Source organism: Miscanthus floridulus, chromosome 4 (assembly GCF_019320115.1).
Source record: "Miscanthus floridulus cultivar M001 chromosome 4, ASM1932011v1, whole genome shotgun sequence".
Classification (NCBI taxonomy): domain Eukaryota; kingdom Viridiplantae; phylum Streptophyta; class Magnoliopsida; order Poales; family Poaceae; genus Miscanthus; species Miscanthus floridulus.
In genome coordinates this window covers 42,494,125-42,516,130 of record NC_089583.1, presented here as the reverse complement: position 1 = coordinate 42,516,130, position 22,006 = coordinate 42,494,125, and the positions used below count along the sequence as shown (strand labels likewise).

General features: G+C 45.0%; 2 protein-coding genes and 1 pseudogene across 2 annotated transcripts; 1 reads left to right on the top strand and 2 right to left on the bottom strand.

Annotated features, from left to right (window-relative positions):
• Positions 1-488: 488 nt before the first annotated feature.
• LOC136548439 (uncharacterized) lies at positions 489-788 on the bottom strand. The gene has a single exon (XM_066539968.1). It carries the CDS (start codon positions 786-788, stop codon positions 489-491), a length of 300 nt encoding a protein of 99 aa, XP_066396065.1.
• A 4,254-nt stretch (positions 789-5,042) lies between these two features.
• Positions 5,043-5,608, top strand: LOC136548438 (uncharacterized; annotated as a pseudogene).
• Positions 5,609-5,871: 263 nt separating this feature from the next.
• On the bottom strand, positions 5,872-21,236 carry LOC136549642 (ABC transporter B family member 28-like). The gene is made up of 16 exons (XM_066541005.1): positions 20,696-21,236; positions 20,399-20,586; positions 19,695-19,718; positions 18,445-18,546; positions 18,116-18,206; positions 17,237-17,337; positions 17,041-17,091; positions 11,207-11,335; positions 10,366-10,428; positions 10,030-10,285; positions 9,388-9,536; positions 9,222-9,311; positions 7,929-8,063; positions 7,780-7,836; positions 7,624-7,680; positions 5,872-6,354 (listed from the first exon to the last, which is right to left on the bottom strand). The coding sequence occupies exons 1-16, from the start codon at positions 21,075-21,077 to the stop codon at positions 6,118-6,120; spliced, it is 2,112 nt and encodes a 703-aa protein (XP_066397102.1). The 5' UTR covers positions 21,078-21,236; the 3' UTR covers positions 5,872-6,117.
• Between the last annotated feature and the right edge of the window lie 770 nt (positions 21,237-22,006).

Here is a 22,006-nt window from a genome sequence, read left to right as displayed (position 1 = left end):
ATCTTTTATCATCCTTGAAGGGGCAATTTGGTGCCATATGACCCGAGGTTTTGCAGTTGTAGCATAGGGGAGGATTAGGACAGTGAGATCTATGGTGCCCTTTATCACCACAGCGAAAACACCTCTCTTCTGGCAATCTGCCACCACCTCTTTCATCTTGATCCCAACAACAACAACAACGACGACGACATAGCCTTTCAGTCCCAAGCAAGTTGGGGTAGGCTAGGGTGAAACCCACCAAGAGCCCCAAGTCACGGTTCAGTCACTTCAATATCTGCTTTTCAAGTACTCCTATTCAAACATAAATCTCTAGGTATGTCCAAAGCTTTCAATCTCTTTTTATTGCCTCCCCTATGTCAATTTTGGTCTTTCTCTACCTCTCCTCGTATTATCAACTTGGCTTAGGACTCCACAATGCACTGGTGCCTCTGGAGATCTCCTTTGGACATAGTCAAACCACCTCATGTTGGACAAGCTTATATCTAAGATCATCTTCTGTCTCCGTAACCATCAGCATCGTCATTCCTTCTCTTGTAACCCCTGCCACCAGCTCTCTCATCTTCATAGTAGTTTCCCCCTCTGTCACAACCCCTGTATCCACCATCTCTAGCATCAAAACGCCTCTGGTTCTGATTCCTATTCCACTCATCCTCTCTATATGATCCATCCCGACCCCTCCATCCATCACAGCCATCACGCCCTCCTCCATCACGACCACCTCTCCCTGCCTCATCCCTCTGAAATCCCATGCCTCTCCCACCACCTCTACCATTGAAGCAGCGATCCATACCAGCTACCTCAGCAAACGAACGGGAATCGATGAGCTTTACCTTGGCCGGCGTGATCTTGCGAGCCTTTCCACCAAACCTTCTAATATTTCCTTGCTGGCCAGGTAGCCTTCCGTCGGCACCTCCAGAACCCTAGTTCTTGATGGGGGTGGAGTGTACAAGTGAGAGAACAAAGTCTGATATAGAAAGACCTGACTGGGCCAGCCCACTAGATGGCCCATTTCCTTGTTCGAACTTGTCTTCAACCTCTCGCTCTCTTTCCCACCGAAAGGACGACATCCTAGCTATGGCAGCTTCCAAAGCATCCGCCGATTCTCGAAGCTTTGCTTCTTCGATACACTCTAATTCCAAAGATTTGAACAGGGACCTCTTGATTTCATCCTCAACATGTTTTCGCTCCCTGCCACGATCCCATTGGGTCATACGACGAGGTTGGTTGAACTGCCCCGCCTCCGCATATGGACTCCATCTCTGACTCGCCAACGAGTCCGCACCACCCGGGAAAGCGAGAGTGTATCGACGTCTCTCCATACCACACCACCTCTATCGAAGAAAAACACGCCACCGGATTAAGAGCCCAACCACCTCTACACCGGTCAGAGCCACACCTACCCCTCGTCAGAACACCCGCCAGGGAGGAGGAACGAGAAAATACCTCGATGGATCAAAGCGGCGTCGAGCCCCGAATTGAATCTCCTACTTTTGTGCGGGGGATTCTCACCGGAGACGTCATCGCCGGTCACCGGAGGCACTCCTCTGTTTTTCGCCTGCAATTTCAAACTAGCATCATAACCTTAATTATCACCACCAGTTATCCAACCCTTGTGTGTTTGAGGGAGCATTGCCAAACAACATTCAAGAGCTTTTACAAACCTGGGGGATGGACATAGTCTCTGGTGCATGGTGGGCACTTCAAAGCTCGATGACCTCTTAGCAAGGTCACCGACCCTGGTTTTAATTACCAATGCGGTTGAGTGGTCGTGTTTTCCATTTTCTTAGTCACCGGCATAGTCTGCCATAAGTGTTTGCTGGGACCTCGAGTCTGGGTTCTTTCTAAACTAGACTCATTTGTATCTTTTTCTATCTTAATGAAATAACACACACATACACTACTTGAAACCCGCACTTTGCCGAGTGCCTGCGGCCTTTGCCGAGTGCCGCACTCGATAAAGAATTAATCGGCAAAGAAGCCTTTGCCGAGTGCTTTTTGTTGGGCACTCGGCGAAGCCTTTGCCGAGTGCCAGAAATGCACTCGGCAAAGATTTATAGTCGGCAAAATGAAAATGCGAAAAAACCCAAAAATAATAGCAAATTTTTTTTTTCAGGGAAGGGCGCCATTGGCCATCGAAGTCGCTGTATTTTTTTAGCAAAATTCACAGCTAATGCGGCCGGCGGAATTCGAACTCACGACCTCTCCCTCGTGTGTTTGCTGCTCTACCACTCCACTATACTGTCACTTGTGTCTAGATTTCGTTATCTATCCTCATATATTATACTAAATCGAGAGTAAATTGCTTGTTTGAGGCACTAAACGAATTCAAATTAAAAAGTGGTCAACTACAAAGTTTCATAACTTTTTGAGATCTACAATTTTATTTAGGAAGTTTTTCCATCCGAGGTCGTTCGAAAAATTCGAATTTCAAATTTGAGAGATTCAAACGTAGTTTTGGATTATAAGATGATTTCAAATCAAAAAGTTGTCAACTACATAGTTTCATAACTTTTGGAGATCTATAATTTTTATTTAGGAAGTTTTTCCATCCGAGGTCGTTTGAAAAAATCGAATTTCAAATTTGAGAGATTCAAACGTAGTTTTGCATGACAAGATGATTTCAAATAAAAAAGTTGTCAACTACATAGTTTCATAACTTTTGGAGATCTACAATTTTCATTTAGGAAGTTTTTCCATCTGAGGTATTTTGAAAAATTCAAATTTTCAAATTTTCAAATTCAAACGTCATTTTTACATGACAAGATGATTTCAAATCAAAATGTTGCCAACTACAAAATTTCATAACATCTCAAGATCTACAAAGTTTATTTTGGTCATTTGATCATCCGACATAGTGGTAGTAACATTATTCACAAATCTTATATATCTTCGACTTTCATGAAACTAATATGAGAGATACGAGAGATGTAGATTTTATGAACAACGTTATTGTCGCTTTGTCAAATAAAGAAATGACCAAAATAAACTTTGTAGATCTTGAGAAGTTATACAACTTTGTAGTTGAAAAGTTTTTCATTTGAATTCATTTAGGGCCTCAAAAATTGCTTTGAAAAAATGATTTGCCAAGGGCCAAAAAAAAATGCACACGGCAAAATGCCTCTTTACCGAGTGCCAAAAAAGACACTCGGCAAAGACGCATTTTGCCGAGTGCCAAAAAATGGCACTAAGCAAAATACATCTTTACCGAGTGCTAGAAAAAAGGCACTCGGCAAAATACATCTTTGTCGAGTGCCGAAAAAAAACACTCGGCAAGGCCATCTTTGCCGAGTGCCGAAAAAAACACTCGGCAAAGCCGTCTTTGCCGAGTGCCCGATAAAATATACTCGGCAAAGCTTCCGGCACTCGACAAAGTGCCGGTTTTCAGTAGTGATAGTTCAACAAAAAAAAAAAACTTATCGTGATTGTTGTTTCAGCTCATGCCTTGTGATGATGTTGGTCTAGATTTTTTTTTCATCTCATTAGTTGCTACAAAAAAAATATCTTCAAGTTGAATGTCTTGTGTTCATTGTAACTTTTATTAATTCTCATTTTGTATTTTATTAAAAGTGAGGATTTTAGATCGTAGACAGCTCCCTCAAGTATTATGATAACATAAATGGTCATTTAAACCCTACACCCATATCCCTCAAGATCGGTGGTAGGGCACCCGCAGTGGTGGGTCTGACTGGTCGTGGAGAAAGAGTGCCACCTCATCACAGAGACTAAGTCAATTTCTTGCAAAATTGTACTGCAGGCCCGCATAAAATATAGAAAAAAACGAACGCACAGTTAATGCAGCCTCTAATCCGTCATGCATGCAATTGTAGGACTCACAACCCAAGTTGTTTTCTCTCCTACGAAGTGGACCTATGGATATTTTAACAGCGACGAGTCGACTCTATATGTTGAGTCGATTCTTTCTCTCTCCTGCTTGACTCGGCTTTCTCCAGTCGTTTGAGTCGACCCACGAAGATCCAGCAAGGATGATGGGTCGGTTTCAGATGACCACTGGAGAAGCCCGTAGAGCTTGAAGTTAGATCTAATATAGGTAGCAGTGCTAACCACAAGAGAATATTAGTATTTAAGCTTTATAATCATCATTAATTCATAAGACAACCTTTATTCATGCAAACATAGCATAAAGTCACTCTTCAAGACAACCTTTAGCACTCACTCCTAGTAATAAGTAGAGTGCTTTTTGTTGTTAAATCATGCAGGGATCCTCCACAACGGGTATTTGAAGAGTAGATTAAAGATGGTGTTCTTCAAGAGGATATTATCACTACATTAGAGGAATTAGAACCTCCAGAAGAATATCTAGAAAATGAAAATTACATCAAACCTATTGAGGATTTAGATCAAAGATGAACCAAAATACTTGGAAGTGGAAATGAAGCCATTACCAAACGGGATTTATGTATGGATTTTCGGGAATGAACAAGACATATCTACTGGTACTCAGTGATGTGCTTACAACTGAGGAAACAGGATAGCGGGCTCTTACCACATATCTGGTTGATGTGGGCTCTTACCAAACTTATCCCTTATCCCTAGTTCAGGACTATAGACGAGGAGTACCCGTTGTAACACATCAATTTGAGGAATAGATAAAAGCCCCACCTACATGTTTTGTCTACTATGTTCTTATGCTTGTGATTTGTGAAGAATGTGATAAGGAAAGGCTCCAACCACACGTGATGTTTTCACAGTACCTTCCATCTCCTTAACTTCAAACATTGAGTTGAGTATTGTCAATTATTGTTGATATATCTTGTCATGATATAGAAAAGTAATAAATCAGAAATGCAAGGGAGGATAAGAAGTTTGTTGTCCTTTATTTAGGTTATTATTATCAACTTCGATACATGTGTTTTCTCATTCATGTAAGGTGTGTTTGGTTGGGTGGCTAACTCCTGGCCTGGTTCCCCGAAGCCAAGATGGGCTTGTTTGGTTGGCTGTAGATGGACATTAGCCTGGCTCCCGCTAGCCAAAGTACCCCCTTAGCCTGGATCCCAAAAAACGTGGCTCCGCCAAGCATCCGGATGGCGTTGCAGTCACCTCCGCTTGGTGCGGTGCGTGAGTGTGTGACGACATGAGGAGGTCGACGTTGACGGCGCCGCCACTCCACCAGAACTCCGACTGGCCGCCACTCCACTGAAGCTCCCGCCGGCCACCACTCCACCGGCCAGACACCATGCGAGCCGCGGCCTGCTCCTCGCCCGCGCCTTGGCCTCGGGATTTCCCGCGCGGCATCCTCCGGGAGGCTCCGCCCCGACGACGGCTCCTTCGAGGTGTTCCTCTTGGGCCGCACCTGCAAGTGCCGCGTCGGCAACCAGTACCTGCTCCGGTACGACCGCCGCATCTCCGGGACGGCGCGGGAAGGCTCCATCCAGGCGCTGCTGGGCATGAGCGTGAAGGTGGGCTGTTCGTGTGGCTCGGCATCACCAAGGTGGACCGCGCCGGGGACCAGCTCAGCTTCCTCGTTGGCCCGCTCGCCGCGTCGTTCCCATGGGAGAACTTCGCCGAGAGCCCGCGCTGCCAGTGTGGCTTCGACTGCGCCTAGGCCGCCGGGAACGCCGCCGCCGGCGCTGCTGTCGCGGCCTCCTGATGCAAGGCACCTCATCTTCCTGCTGCTGCTTCTTGTCACCGTGACGGAGATTACCAACCTTTGATAGAATGCTTCAAAGGATAACCTTACCTGGCACAAGACCTAGTGATTCCAAGATGAAGCAAGCGAGCAAACAAACTCTTATGGAAACCAGGTTAGGGGCAGTCCAACCAAACAAACCCATGTTAGTTTGCTGGGACAGGCTTAGTCTAACCAGACTCCAATCAGACTTCAACTAACGCAGGAAAGCAAACAGGCCCGTATTGTTTCTGTGGATAAAAAACAAACTATAACCCCATTTTTTTATAGATACAACTATAACAAAGGCCACATTCAGAATGTGGATTTTTCTGTTTTCTCTATTTTACCTATGAAAATGAATTGATTCATGTGAAATGCATTATGATTTCCATGAGAATTCCTATGCTCCAAAGGGCCTTGAAGAAAAATAGAGTAATATAGAATCCCCTACAGTGCAGTCGAACCGTGCCTCGGTGGTTGACGTGTCATTACTCGAAAGCAAGTCTTTGTGTCCCGACAAGTGATGCGTAACTGCCTCCCTTAGCAACCAGTTCTCCGTGCGTCCCCAGCTCAGTTATCCTGCCCTCCGAGCAAACAGCAATTCGATGTGCATTCTGTACGGTACTCAGCCTGTGAGCAATGACCAGAGAAGTCCTTCCCTTCATCAAGTGATTGAGAGCTTCCTGCACAAACCGCTCACTTGTCGCGTCCAGTGCACTAGTAGCCTGCAAATAACATAAGTTCATAGGTAGGCTCGGTGTATTCGCAGTGAAGGAGAAATACCACGTTCTGAAATATATGTCGTTTTAGTTTTGTTACAAGCTAAAGCTTTCTAACTTTAACCAAGTTTATAAAATGGTTTATAAAAAAATACTAACATATATTACACAGATCAGTTTCATTAAATTCACTATGAAATGTCCTGAGAGTGCATTTACTCCACTGTCAAATATTTTTCCTACAAATTTACTGGTTAAGGTTTGAAAAGTTTGGCTTAGGATAAAACTAGGTTTCAGATTTTGGAATGGAGCATCATGAACTACCACCAATATGTGCCATTTTATTAAAGATTCATTATTTTCAAACTTTTTAAAAGATTAAGGCTGATCTACACCACATTTGTCTATTGAAAGCTTATCTATCATGTAATTAGCATAGAGTATTGGCAGACATCCATCTATAGTACTGCAAAAGGTTAAAAACGCGACACTTTGATAACTTGGTTTTAGCATCCAAAGAAACTCTCAAGTTGACACTTGATAACCGGCAACCTTGACCTGCAAAACTTTGAGTATGTACTCAAGTTTTTGTCCTTTTTTGCCCTGGATCAATGTATTCATAGTTTTGAGTTACCTGAATCCATGTGCCGACACTTTAACATTCTTGACATATTTACTTACCTTTTCTCGTCTATTTGCATAATAAACCCACTGCAGCAGACATGTTTGACCCAACTTAACAATGATTTGATACAGTCAGCTCAAACCATCTAGCTTGTGCAGTAATTATTGGTAGCTAATTATACATTTCTACCATTAATCCCTCCATTTGCAGACTCCCTGAGTTACAGTAATTATTGGTCGCTAATTATACATTTCTACCATTAATTCTAGTGATTACACATTACTGCCCCCTCCTTTATTTATGTTATTTGTGCTGAAGCTCCACCACTACTGACCTTCGACACTGATCTCCCTCAAGATCAATTTGTTAAAGCTCTACCCATTGAATGACTACATTCCACCCAAGCATGGGTAATGGCAGGTCATAATTATAATTTATCTTTATTATCTCCTATGCCACATCAATGGATCGATTTTATGAACTGAATGACCGATTTTATGAACTGAACAATACAGAAGTGGATAATCACACGTAATTCCCTTCCTAAGTTTACTTTTTTTTCTCCACAAAAAATTAAGTTAGCATCCTTAATACAATATTTGGAAAATATAAAGAATAACAAAGCTAGTTGAAATGTAAGAATGGCATACCTCATCAAGTATTAGAATAGGAGCATTTTTCAAGAGGGCTCGTGCAATTGCAATCCTCTGCAAAGCAACAAATAAGAGTGTACATTCACAACAGAATTATGAACCTTGCTACAGAATAATTATGAACTTCCTTTAAACGTGACTGTAGCAGATTACCTGCCTTTGTCCCCCACTTAGGAGACCACCTCGCTCTCCAACAAGAGTGTCATACCCCTAAAATACCAAACAATGATATTAGCATATGACTTGAAGATAACTAGTGCCAATCAATGCTGGGCTAAAGCCAATGATAAAGATTTCCGTACCTGTGGAAGAGAGATGATGAATTCATGAGCATTGGCAGCTTTAGCAGCTTTTATTATCTCATCCTTAGAGACAACATCATCTGGGAGACCATAAGCAATATTTTCTCCAACAGACACGGAGAATAGGACCGGATCCTTCATGAAAGAAAAATATAAATTTCTCATAACACTAGCTACTTAAAATAAATAGCTACTTCTACATATTAAAACATGTTTCAAACATGGCATGGCCAATGAGACACAACTATGCCTACTAATTTCTATGATAGATGTAGGTTGAAATAGTGAAAATATGATACAACGAGAGCGCAGTTCATAACAAACCAATTGGTTTTATTTTTTGTTATGGTGGGTCCTCACTAAAACAGTAGGGTCAGGGTGGATATGAACAATTAACCACATGGAGCCACAGTGTAGCTAGCAAAAGAAAGTTAAATCCTAACTGCAGTTATTTTATTATGTTGTCTTGAGTTCCCTCCTCTCCACACAGTTCCAGGTTGACATGAAATGTCAAGAACTGACCCCAAACTCATAACAGTTTCACAGTCAATCAGGATATATTTGCACATATCATTAGTAAAAAAAACATTGATAAGAACGATCCTTTGCATACACTGATGGTACATTGAAACTTTTTCTGTGCTCTCATTCTCAATATTTGAATCCTTGCAGACAAAAAACAATTGCTCAAATCATAGTAGCCAAAGCCAAACCTAGTGGATCAACAGGACAAAAGAAACTGGCCCCTTTGTCTGGTGTGGGATGCTCCATGCCAGAATCTCCTTGAACAAAATAAAAAGTGGCTTCTATTGGCAAAATTTTCTAGAAATAACCTAAACGCAAGCATGACTGAACTGTAGTTGAAGTATTGGGACTCTTCACTCTATGAAACTTCAAACTGAACAAAGAGCAGCTGAACCTATCCGTTTCCCAGAAACCACCTAAAAGCCAGTGGCAATGTGTACAGAAAACGCAACTCACAGGGGCTCTAGGACCCAGGGGGGGAGGGGGGCGTAATGCCTGGTATATATGTGCGGCAATCAGGTCAGCTAAAAAAGGGCCCATCAGGCCATAATCAACCCAGTTTGAGTGGCAACTACCTTCGAAGGCCCTATGTCAATCTGCCGAATGTCTGATTGCTTTAGTTACTCAGATTCTTTTACATATGGATATGGACTAACATGTTCAACCCTATGCCGATCTTATAACAGCAAGTGACAAAGAAGTTTATATCCTCGAAATATGTATAGTTACAGCAACAAAATACATGGTGTGGAAATTGCAATGATATACCTGATTCACTAGAGATACTACTCGAGACCATTCTCTTTTGTCAAATACACGGATGTCTTCTCCTGCGACAGTGATGGAACCTTGAGTTGGCTGCAAAAATGGAGAACACTCAAAATGTTGCTACAATGAAAAAAATATTAGTATAACTATATATAGGATACAGTACCTCATAATACCGTGCTAGAAGTTGCACCACTGTGCTTTTCCCAGCACCACTAGGCCCGACAAGTGCTGTGACTTTTCCACACTCAATTGTAAGGTCAAGGCCATTTAAAATCTCCACATCCGATCTCAGTGGATAAGAGAAATGGACTTCTGCTAGAAACACATGACTACATGAGCGAGTAGAACTGAAGTCATCCAAGAATGTTATGTTGCATTAGAGGTTGCATGCTGCACGTACTATTGACATTAAAGAAACAATCATAAAAAATAATAAATTGAATCGCTCTCATCAAATTTAATAAAGATGAGCTAATGACACAATGTTAAGTTACCAGGACTATTCACAAATTTAAGTTACCCTGACTATTCACAATTTTAAGTTACCCTGACTATTCACAAATTTGATCTGTTAACATATTTCATCTTAAGTATGTTTTTTAGACAAAATAAAGGTGAAAACAAATTAAAAAAAATGAGCTAATGATACAGTTTTAAGTTACGAGGATATTCAATCATGACACATAAGCTAAGGAACAATATGCTATATAATAATAATAATAATAATAACATATAAGGGAGATGAAAGGTGAAATATAGTATAAGCTTAGATATAAGGGCGCCCTAGATATAAATACAAACAGACCTTTCAGATGAATGTCACCAGACCAGGCTAGATTACTACAGCTACTGGATGATTTCAGCTCTGACATGAAATGTTTGTTAACAGAGCCATTTTCATACATTCCATTGGAATCATCAAGCTCTTTGCCATCAAGTTCTTTGGCTAAACCATACGCAAGTGAATCATCAATGTCCTTCGCTGAAAGAACAGAATTTATTCTCTCTACGGAAGCCAATGTGGAACGCAGATCACTAAGGGTATTAACAGCTCCTTGAACCTAAAATGTATGATCAGCATAATTAAATATGCAATAAAATAACATGAAACTACAAAAGGTTCTTGAAAATTGCTACTTACAGCAAAGGTTAATGTGAAGGTGTAACCAATAAAAGACACCATGGTCCCAACAGATAATTTGCCCTGAAATGGTGAATCATCATATTCTTTTTTATTCCATGACCAGTCAATCCAAGCTTGACAGAATCAAATGAAATTTCAAAACACAAATAGAGTACTAAATGACTATATAACTATTACAACAAAGTTTCTCCATGCATACAATCCTAACATAGGTACAAATTGTGCTCCATAAAAAAAGACAAACAAATCACTTTAAACATATAGTTTTTTTTGTTTCTAGAGGTACATTCCACTACAAGCTGCAAGCACGCTCAAGCGAATGAATTTGCTACAGTAGATCAGCATTTTGATGATGCAATTGTTGCAAATTGATGTTCTCACAGAAAACAAAGATATAAACTAATGGTAATCTATAACAAAGATTCAAGCATTTTCAGAGTCTAGCAAGATAATATGTTTATCACCATATATGCCAGATGTTATCTAAAACACTAGGAATTCACTAGACACATAGCACAAACATCCAAACAGCTGAGCTCCATTTTGGAGTAGCACAGCAGAAAGAGCCTTGAACTGACACTGCCCTCACCACTGAAGCCACATTCGAGTTGGCTCCATTGAAGACAATTGTTGCAGGTTTTTCCAAATTTCCCAGGCAACTAGAATGACCAAGGAGTTGAACCTCTTTCTGAAGGGTTTCTGTGCTTGTCAACTTGTTTTAACGTTTTGCACCACCAGCTTATATGCTAAAAGAGGCAACAAGTGCACCGCTTTTACCAAAGAGAAATTAATGTAAAAAAAAGAGTAATACATATATGCAAGCGATTCTGTGGCTTACCGCATTGACTTTTCTGCCACCAAGAATGTAAAGCGCCATTAGGGATACATAGACGACTACTCGAGTTAATGATTCATTAGCAGATTTCAGCACTCCAAGTTTTGTGCCACTAATTTGGTAAGCACGTGCCTGTAAAACCAAAAAATGAACTGGTGAGTAGATGAAGTATGACTGTAGTACCGGTGTACTGCCTCTTACAAACCAAATGGGTGCATCAAATATATGGGATAACATTTGGCTCCTTTTCTTAACTAATTTATTAAAATAAATGCTCAAACCTACATACTGTTTCTAAGGGAATAAGTACATTTGACTCCATGCTTTCACAAAAGGTCCACCTAATTCCCTGAACTGTTGGCCCAAAATAGATCTCCGATTCAGATTTGGGAACTAGCAGAGGACAGCTTGTCCCTTGGCCGCTTGTATTGAAAGGAAATGCAATGGCTTGTCCTGATACAAGGGTGTGCCCTAGCTTTTATGGGCAGAGGGCAGCATCTACTTTCTACCTACTCCAGCATATTTCCTAACCACTAAAGTGGATGCTGAGCATATTCCTATTACAAAGGCTTGGAAGCCAAGAAAAGTAAAATACAGAAAAGTAAGATACAAGTGTTGCCGAGTACTAGGCTTATCTGTCATTCTCCTCCTAAGCCTTGTGCCGAGCACTGGAAGCGATCTGCTGTAGCCCAATCCTCTCCCTCATCCCTTGGAACTTAGACTTCCCCAGCAACTTGGTGAGAATATCTTCCAGCTGATCAGTAGTGGCAATGTGGCTAGCCTTGATGCTCCCGTCCTCCAAGCAATCTCTGATGAAGTGGTATTTGATGCGGATGTGCTTGTTTCTCTCATGAAAGACAGGGTTCTTGGCCAGAGCTAGAGCAGACTTATTGTCCACCTTCAGCTCAACCACATCCACCTTCCTGCCAAGGAGCTCTGCCAGCATCCTTGACAGCCATAGGCCTAAGTTGCTACAGTGGTGGTGGCGATGTACTTCGCTTCACAGCTTGAGAGGGCCACCACCTTCTGTTTGAGGGACTGCCAGCTGAACAAGCAATCGCCGAGGAAGAACATCATCCCGGTCGTGCCCTTGCTGGTATCCACATCGCCGGCAAGGTCGCTGTTGCAGTAGCCGACGAACCGCGCATGTTGGGGGCTCTTCCGTAGTGGAGACCGTAGTCGAGGGTGCCCGCCACGTAGCGTAGGATTCGCTTGACGGCCTGCAGATGCTCCATCATCGGTCGCTCCATGAACCGGCTCATGTACCCGACGGCGTCCTGGCGCACTTTGACGCCGAGGTAGAAGCAGAGGAGGCCGAGGTCACTCATGTCGAACGCCTTCTTCATCTGCACCTTGAACACCTCCACCTTCTGCTCTTCAGCGCCGGTGATGATGAGGTCGTCGACGTAGACGCCGACCAGTAGAACATTGCGTCCGCTGCCCCGCTGGTACGCCGCCGCCTCATGAGCGCTCTGCTTGAAGCCCATCTTCTTGAGTGTGGCGTCGAGCTTCGCGTTCCAGGCGCGCGGTGCCTGGCGCAGGCCATAGAGTGCCTGGCGCAGGCGGTACACCTTTCCCTCTTTTCCGGCGACGGCGTAGCCAGGTGGCTGGCGCACATAGACCTCCTCCTTGAGGTCACCGTTAAGGAAGGCAGACTTCACGTCGATGTGGTGGACTTGCCACCCCTCTTGAGCCGCCAGCGTGAGGAGGACACGGACTGATTCCATGCGCGCCACGGGGGCGAAGGTGTCATCGTAGTCGATCCCCTCCTACTGGACGAAGCCGCGTGCTACCAGCCGCGCCTTGTGCTTGGTCACCGCTCCCAGCTCGTCCTTCTTGAGCTTGAACACCCACTTCAGGGTGATGAGGCGGTGGCCGTCCGGCAGTGGCACCAACTCCCAGGTGCGGTTTTGCTCGACGGACTTGAGCTTCTGCTCCATCGTCGCCCGCCACGCCGGATCACCCTGCGCCTCAACATAAGTGGTCGGCTCACCGGCGTGTGTCAAATGTAGCTGAGCGAAGAGCCTCTCGGGCTGGGCTGGTGGAGACTGCTCTCCGAGGATGTTTGCCACCGTGCGGTACCGAAGGGGCTCATGGTCGTAGTAGGCATCCAGGCGATCTTCATCATCTTCCAATGGCGTCACGTACTCGACCCCCGGCTGCCCTGCGTGCATTGGTGTCGCAGCGGGCGAAGTAGAAGATATCGGAGTGGTCGTCTGGTGCGCCGAAGAGGTCGGCTGCGGTGCTGGAGAGGTAGGCGCTGCTGCCGATGAGCTCCCGATCGCCGCCGATGGGCTGCCGACCACCGCTGATGGGTTGCCGACCACCGCTGATGGGCTGCCGAGCTCCCCCAGATGTGGTGATGGCGAGCGCGGCGGAGCTGATGAAGTGGTCGGCGCTGGTGATGAAGACCCAGACGTCGATGAGGATGCACCTTGTGCTCCCTCAGCACCGCCCACCCACGCATACTCAACGGTGAAGTCGCGGAGCACGGCCGTCGACCTGTCGTCCACCGCCTTGTCCCATGCCCAGTCGCGTCCTTCATCGAACATGACGTCGCGCGCCACGCGCACGCGCCGTGTCACTGGGTCGAGCACGCGGTAGGCCTTAGCCCCCTCTGCGTAGCCGATGAAGACCCCTGGCGAGCTGCGATCGTCAAGCTTGCCTATGTGGTTCCGCTCCTTGACAAAGGCGAGGCAGCCGAAGACGCGCAGGTAGCTGACAGCTGGCTTGCGCTCGTGCCAGGCCTCATATGGCGTCTTTGCCGTCGAGAGCACTGGTCGGCGAGCGGTTGAGTAGGTGTACGGCGGTCATCATGGCATCCCCACAATAGACCGCCAGCATACTGCGCTACTTGAGGAGGGCACGTGCCGCTGCCACCACTGTCTGATTGCGGTGTTGGACCACGTCGTTCTGCTGCGGTGAGTAGGACGCGTAGTGGCGTTGAATCCCCTCATCGGCGCAGTACGCCACGAACTCGGCCACCGTGAACTCGCCGCCGTTGTCCGTGCGGAGCACCCGGAGTTTGTGGCCGCACTCCTCCACGGCTACCTGATGGCGCTTGATGGCGTCTGCAGCTGCTGCCTTGGAATCGAGCAGCACGGCCCACATGTAGCGGGTGGCATCGTCGACGAGCAGTAGGAAGTAGCGCCGACCTCCAGGAGTGGCCGGTGACATTGGACCGTAGAGGTCGCCGTGCACCAGCTCGAGCTGCTCGGTGGCGCGGTAGGAGGCTTGACGCGCGAAGGGCCGACACTTCAGCTTGGTCACCACACAGGTGTCGCAGAGCTGCTCGACGTGGTCGACATAGGGCATGCCGCGGACCATCTCCTCCTTGCCGAGCTGTTTCAGGGCCTCGAAGTGAAGATGCCCGAAACGCTCGCGCTAGCGCCAAGCCTCATCGTCCTGGCGCGCGGCAAGGCAAAGGGGGTGCGCCACCTGCGCATGAAGCACGTAAAGGCGGTTGCTTCCCCTGTTCACCTTGGCGAGAAGGCGGCGGCTTCTATCTCAGATGCGCAGCACGCCGTCCTCGATCACCACCCGCGAGCCGTTCTCATCCAGCTGCCCGACGCTGATGATGGAGTTCCTCAAGGCTGGGATGGAGTACACGCCGGTGAGGAGGCGGTGCTCCCCCGTCTTGGCCTTGAAGATGATCGAGCCGACTCCCTTGAGCTCGACGGCGGAGGCGTCACCGAACTTGACGGAGCCCTTCAGGCCGGAGTCCAGGTCGGAGAAGAACTCGCGCCGACCAGTCATGTGGTGCGTGGCACCGGTGTCGAGGTACCGGCGTCGATCTTGTCATCGTCAGCGCCTTTGCCGAGGAAGGCGTGGGCGCGCGGTTCGTCAAGGTGGAGATGTGCGGAGCCGGCCGACGCAGAAAGGGGAAATCTTGGACCTTTCACCCCCTCCCCTGCTATTTGCTGTGGCTCGACACACCCGTGCACCAGGAACAGAGCATCCTCCTCCCCTGCTTGCGCGACATGAGCCTGCCCACCGCGGCGTGGAGGAAGGCGGCAGTCCTTGGCCCAGTGGCCCGACCAGCCGCAGTTGTTGCAGGTGTCATCCCGGGTCACCTTGCGCTCGCCGGCGGCGCCGCCATCAGCGCCTGCCTGGCCTCGAGGCCCGACCTGCTCCTTCTTGCCGCCGCGTGGTCGCCGGCGACGCTCCTTGGAGGAACCAGATGGTCCGGATCCTTCCCCTTCTTTTTCTTTTCGAAGGCGTGCCACTGCTCCATCGTGTACAGCAACTTGCCTCCGACGGCGCCCGGCTCGGCGTGAGGCCCCTCTTCGCGGTCCTGCACCGCCTTGAGCCTCCCGGTCACGTCCTCGACGGTGAGCTGCTCGAAGTCGAGGAGCGTCTCGATCGACATGACGATCTGCGCATACTTCTTTGGTATGCAGCGGAGGAATTTCTCCACCGCGCGCTCCGTGAGGTCGGTGTCGCCGTTGCGTGCCATCTGCTCCATCAGGTTGGTCAGGCGAGGAGCAAAGTCCTCGACTTGCTCACCTGGCTGAAAGGCGTGGCCTTCCCGCTGCCCTCAGAGGCGCTGCAACGTCGACCGGCGCACACGATCTCCGCCGACGCGCGCCGCGGAGATCAATTCCCATACCAGCTTCACCGTGGCCTTGTTGGCGAGGGAGGCGCCGAGCTCGGTGGGGACGGCGACGCACAGGGCCTCCAGCGCCCGGCGATCATCATCGTAGCTGACGTCGCTGACATGTACCGCCTCCCATAGCCGCCGGGCCTACAGCTTGACCTTCATCAACAGGCTCCACTCTGTGGCAGCAAGGCGGGTCGCGCGGTCGTCGGCTCCTGCTCCGGCCCTGGTGCCAGCAGCGGCGCGGGCTCTGGCGATCTGACTAGCGGTGGACATAGCTCTCTGCTCGCTCAAGAACCTAAGGCTCCGATACCAGTTGTTGGCCCAAAATAAATCTCAGATTCATATTTGGGAACTACCAGAGGGCAACTTGGCCCTTGGCTGTTTGGATTGAATGGAAACGCAATGGCTTGTCCTGATACAAGGGTGTGCCCCTACTTTAATGGGCAGAGGGCAGCATCTACTTTCTACCTGCTCTAACATATTTCCTAACCACTAAAGTGAATGCTGAGCATATTCCTATTACAAAGGCTTGGAAGCCAAAGAAAGTAAAATGCAGAAAAGTAAGATACAAGTGCGGCCGAGCACTAAACTTATCTGTCATGAACTTCATGTACTAGAGCACTAAATTGCCTAGGGGTAGTCCCAAAGGCATGCATGATGCATGGCATGGTCAAGATTTCATCTTTACAGAGGTGCCACATGGCCAAACATGCTAAGTTATGCATGGAGACTCTGAAATGTTTGGGAGATAAGACAACTCTGATCAGTCTGGTACTTGATTCTACGACTTCACGTAGGGAAACCTCTTCTGAAATAACTAGAGATTACTAGTACTTTAAGTATAATGGTAGATGACCTGAAACTATGGTACAGGGAATGTGGAATTTCGTGAAAGTTTAGAAGCAAAATCTTCAAGTTTCGGGTTTCTATTGTGAACATAGATAGACAGTATGTACTTTAATATGTGTGTGGGAGAGACAGGGACATGGGCTACTGCGCTACTTTAATATGTGTGTGGGAGAGACAGGGCATGGGCTACTGTGCTCCAGCCTTCTAGGCCCAAAAGCCCATGGAAGCACACTTCACAAGGGAATTGGGTCTGTTTTAACTTGCTCATTGGCTAAGTACCTAAGCCCAACTCTGTTTCAACCTGCATCGTCCTTAGTCACAAGAATTTTCTTAAAACCACAATGAATGCCAAATATAAGAAAATAATAATAAGCATCTCATGCCTTACCAAATTGTCAAACAAAGAAATTTGTCGTTTTTCACCACCAAACGACCGAACCTGCAAATGAATTTTTGAATCAAGGATAACATAAACCACAGGAGTTAACACTGACAAACCATTTCATCAGTAACACAAAAGAATGAACCTTGAAATTGAATTAATGTTTAAATGTGCATGTTTCAGACGAAACAATGGCACTCACAGTACGAATAGCTGAAAATGTCTCTGATGCACAATCTGATATGCGTGCTTGCAAGATTCCATAAGATTTAAAAGTGGGAACAGTTGACCTCTTGAAAATAGCTGATTAAAAAAACAAAAACTAGCATGTTAAAGGATATGCAACTAAAACTATCAATAGTACTTTAGCAAAATATTTCTTTAGAAGAATGTAGTAATCTCAGTCACCAAAATGTAAGAAAAATCATTCATGAAATACATAATAACTTAAAAGGTATATTCGGGTGGGTTGGACAGGGAAACTTCAGAATAAGTCCTATGCTATCCTACAAATGATATAACATTGCTAAATATGAAAAATAAATCCTATGCTATCCTAGAAATGGTATTAAATATTTGTAAATTTGGCAAGCACTAGACAAGAAGCAAGTAGATCAATTTGTACCAAAAAAAAAAAAACTGAGAACCTAAAACAAAACCAAAAAAACATCAGCAGAAAGAGGGAGTTACTTTTTATACAGAGTGATTGCATTATGAACATTTACATAATTAAAACTCACAAATGAACATGATTTGTGGGGATGTGTTTAGACAACTCAAACAGCACAACTGTCTGTATTATCTCAATTCGGGCTTTTCCTCTAGTGTTCGTCAACATATCCAATACATTCTCAAGCAAAATCAGAAATCCGGCACAGAAAATATTGCATTTTAAGTTCATAGTATATACAAGAAATTACAGAAGTATAGGTTTTGATGGATCTGATCTAACTCCATCATTATCTATCTAATTCTATCATTATATCCTAAAATAGCTACATATTTTACATTCATCACATATATCATTATGTCCCAACAGTAAGTGAGACATGCTGATGGCAGCCAGTTTTCAGAAGATTACCAACTAGCACGGAGACGGAGACCATAAGGAGCCCAAGAACTGGAGCTAGCTCAGTTGATAGTGTGAAAAGTATACAAAGTGTACCAATGATCTGAAAAGTAAAAGTATGAGAAAAATGTTTTAGCAGACCCTCACCTGAAATAAGGTGTAAGTAAATGAACCACTAAGTTAATTCAGTATTATGATCAAGAGAACAGAAGGTCAAATATGGTTGAAGTGAACATTTTAATATCATACTAGTACACCTCTGAAATGTTGTGATTGTACTAATCAAACTCTTAGCATTTAGCAGTATCAACCTTACATTCTCATAGTGTAAAGTTTCTTGCCTCAGAGAGTGCCCTCAGTCCACGATCTCTGGATATGTTATCACTTACAATACTCTTCAAGGAACCCAAATCAGATGTCAACAAACCAGTCAACTCACCAACCTGCCATCAAACAGTAAGATATTTATCTCAAGATATGAAGAGACAATTTCTTCCCAATTTATCGAGTCTAGAGGGCACCATTTTCATATGTTTTCATGGATGATACGTACAGCTAAGAATTCATACTTGAGACAGACATAGACAAAAACAAAATCATACTTAGAGAATTGCCCTTGGATAGGAGTGCATAGAAAGCAGCTATTCACGTGCCCAAGCTATCAGCAGGCTTTAGATCCCCTAATAATATCACTATTATGGATGCCTTAGATATATTTATTTTATTTTTCTCTTTCTTTTCCTTTTTTGTTGGTAGCCCATGTTGGGACAACTCTAGCCTAGCCCAACTTGTTTGCAACCAAATGGCTTTGTTCTTGTCGTAATAACTTCACACAAATTGAAATAGCCTATTGCCATATACTACTTTGTTAGAACACATGGAATTTTGGCATACTAAGGGTCTAATTGGTTTGTGACCAAAATTTGTTGTGCCAAAGATTTGGCAAGCCAAAGCTAGGTAAAAAAAATTGCCATGGATTTGGTAAGCCAAATGTGAGAGCTTGGTAAGTTTTGATAGGCAACCAAATAATAGCCAAAATCATGGCTTGCCAAATCTTTGATTTGGCAAATTTCGGAAGCCAACCAATCAGGCTCTAATCAACAAATTTTGTATTTACAAATTATTTTTTTTAAAACATGTTTTTTTATAATAAAATGCATCTTATTCATTGCATTGTAGACAAAGTAAGCTAAATAGATACTGTACTAGAACTGGTCAATACAAGGAAACATGACAATTTCATAAACTGCAACGATGATTAAAACCATCTACCATTTTGTTTTACTGAAAGCTGGTTTTTCATCTAATCTTGAATAAATCATGTAAAATTCTTCATAATCATACAGATCAGACCAATGTTAATGGTATGTATGCCATTATGGAAGACGTATCACATGTTACCAGTAACAATGGAAACAAGAACCATATACTTTATTTCCAATCTACAGTACTATTGATGATATTTCAAAAAGTACATACATTTTAAGTCACAAGTGGGGATGTGTATTTTGTGAATGAGGTTTTCTTCCTTCTTGGTAACTATCATGATTAAGTATGAAGATGGTGCTGTAATTGCTAGAAAATATATTACCTTGTGACGATCGAAAAATAACATCTGTAAAAGGCAAAAATAAGAAAGTTTAGAGGGAGTTCCAAGCAAGGAGCTATTAACAAGAAGTAAATGCACTCTTTTGCTGAGTGCCAAATTGAAAATGTAATGAGAAAATGCAGCCTCTAATATATTCTATAGATAAAGAAACGTATGCGCTATGACTGTGAAAGCAATAGCCATAGACCCATAGTACATTGAGCTTTAATAGGCTATGCATTAAAGGATTACTAGTGCATAAACAGGCAACATTAAAGCACAACCTGTTTTAAAGATTTCATCACCGATGCATACAATGCCTACTGCACTGGAGTGTTGATACTACATGAATATTTACATAACTTGCTGCTAGTATCATCCAGGTACTTAGTATATTTACCTAGTAGAACTGTATTAAGTGCTTCTGCAACCTAGGAGGCAAAACAAGTGAATCATTTCATCATGGCGCGAAGACTAATTCAATCTCTGAAGGTGTATTAAAAAGTTAATTGATGATAACTTTGTTTGAGCTACATTTGGCAGAAGTGTTGGAGAATCTAAAACAGCTCTGCGGTCAAGGCAACAAAGCCATGCAAGTAATCAGCAAATGTCATTTCATCATTCATACAAGCACATCCAATGTTGTCAGAATGCAGAATTATCAAAAAAATTCCATTTGTAAAACAGGAGATGTCGGCTGAAAGTACCTTTTGGATCAGAATCCTTCGAAATATCTGGCTCCGCAGCCTTGCCATAACCTGCTCCCAGATGATGGTCATATTGATCACGAATATGATGGTGAAGATGGGCTCCAGCGTGTACAGCACCGCGATCTTGTACAAGAGCCTCCACAGTGGCTCATTCCCCCTCCCAATCAGGGTCTCGAAGAACCTCCCTGTGCAACACAAACACAAGGCGCGGCCAGCACATTTCAGACAACCAAACAAGCAGCATCAGCGGCGCACCCGAGAGAGGCCGCAACCAACGTCCCCCCAGTACCTCACCTGAGAAGAGCGGCATGGAGAGGGTGCAGGCGGTGCAGGCGACGAGCGCGGCGAGGCAGACCGCGATGCGGGCCCTGTGGCGCGAGAGCAGCGCCCAGACGCCGGCCCAGGTGACGGCGTCGGAGGATGAGATCGCGGCGGCGACATCGGCTGCTGCCGCCGCGGCGTCGAGGGAGGGCGGCGCGTAGGCGGCCTCGGGGCCCGGCGCCGGCGCGGAGATGTAGGCGCGCGGCGGGCGCAGGCGCGGCCGCGCGAGGTGGAGACGGTTGCGAGGGAAGGACGACGAGAGGGGGTTTGCGGCAGGAGGGCGAGGGGGACATAGGGTGGCGCGGGAGGAAGCAGGGATGAGGAGAAGGCGCGCGCTCCAGGTGGAGATCGCCATGGCGCTGATGGCTTGGTTTGTGCGGGATATCTGATGCGCCGATGGGAGGCGGAGAGGAGGCGAAGGAACAGGCAGGCAGTTGTGTTGCACGCGCAGCCGAAGAGCGGCTATCCGTTCCACAGATCGCGGATGGGCAGTCCTTGCGTGCTTCGCATGCTCTCCTTGCTTTCCCGTTTGAAATTCTCCGCTCCCCAACAACGAACATCAGGCGGTACTACAGCTCAACAGCTAGGTGGCATGCCAATTTGGAAAGATCTTAGGGCACGTTTCTTGGGCTACGGTACCACTTTTGTTTGTATTTGGCAATTAGTGTCTAATTATGGATTAATTATGTTTGAAAGTTTCGTCTCGCGATTTCTCACCCAACTGTGTAATTAGTTTTTTTATCTATATTTAGTACTTCATGCATATGCCGTAAGATTCGATGTGACACTTTGGGATGAAAATTTTTGAGAACTAAATAGAGCCTTAGAATGGCCGGATGATAAAATAAAATTAGCCTAAATTAGCTCTATTCGAATATCTTCTCACAAGAACTGGACCGGTTCTTTTTATCAGGTAGTTAGCCCCTTTTTTATGGACTAGAACTAACGATTAGCTAGGACTAGTAATTAGCTAGCTAAAATTTAGGCTAGTTCTGTTTGGATCCTCAGCTAATTGTTAGTCGCTGACAACTGACTCTCTCTATTCCAAATTATAAGTCGCTATAAGAATTTTGATGAGTCAAAGCATTTCAAGTTTGACCAAAATTATAGAAAGAATTATAAAAATTTATGAAATCAACTATATATACTATAAAAATATAATTAATAAAGAACCTAATGGTACTTAGTTGGTATCATAAATATTATTATTTTATTATATAAATTTGGTCAAGATGCTTTGACTCTCAAGACTATCGGAATGATTTATAATTTAAGATGGAGGGA

Bases quoted from the DNA above. Each gene is read 5' to 3' on its own strand.
- LOC136548439 (XM_066539968.1), bottom strand. From the start codon at position 788: ATGGATCGCTGCTTCAATGGTAGAGGTGGTGGGAGAGGCATGGGATTT.
- LOC136549642 (XM_066541005.1), bottom strand. From the start codon at position 21,077: ATGGCGATCTCCACCTGGAGCGCGCGCCTTCTCCTCATCCCTGCTTCC. The intron at 20,587-20,695 runs GTGAGGTACTGG...TGTGTTGCACAG, and splicing joins CTCCATGCCGCTCTTCTCAG to GGAGGTTCTTCGAGACCCTG. The intron at 7,837-7,928 runs GTACGGAAATCT...TTGGTATTTTAG, and splicing joins TCATCATCTCTCTTCCACAG to GGGTATGACACTCTTGTTGG.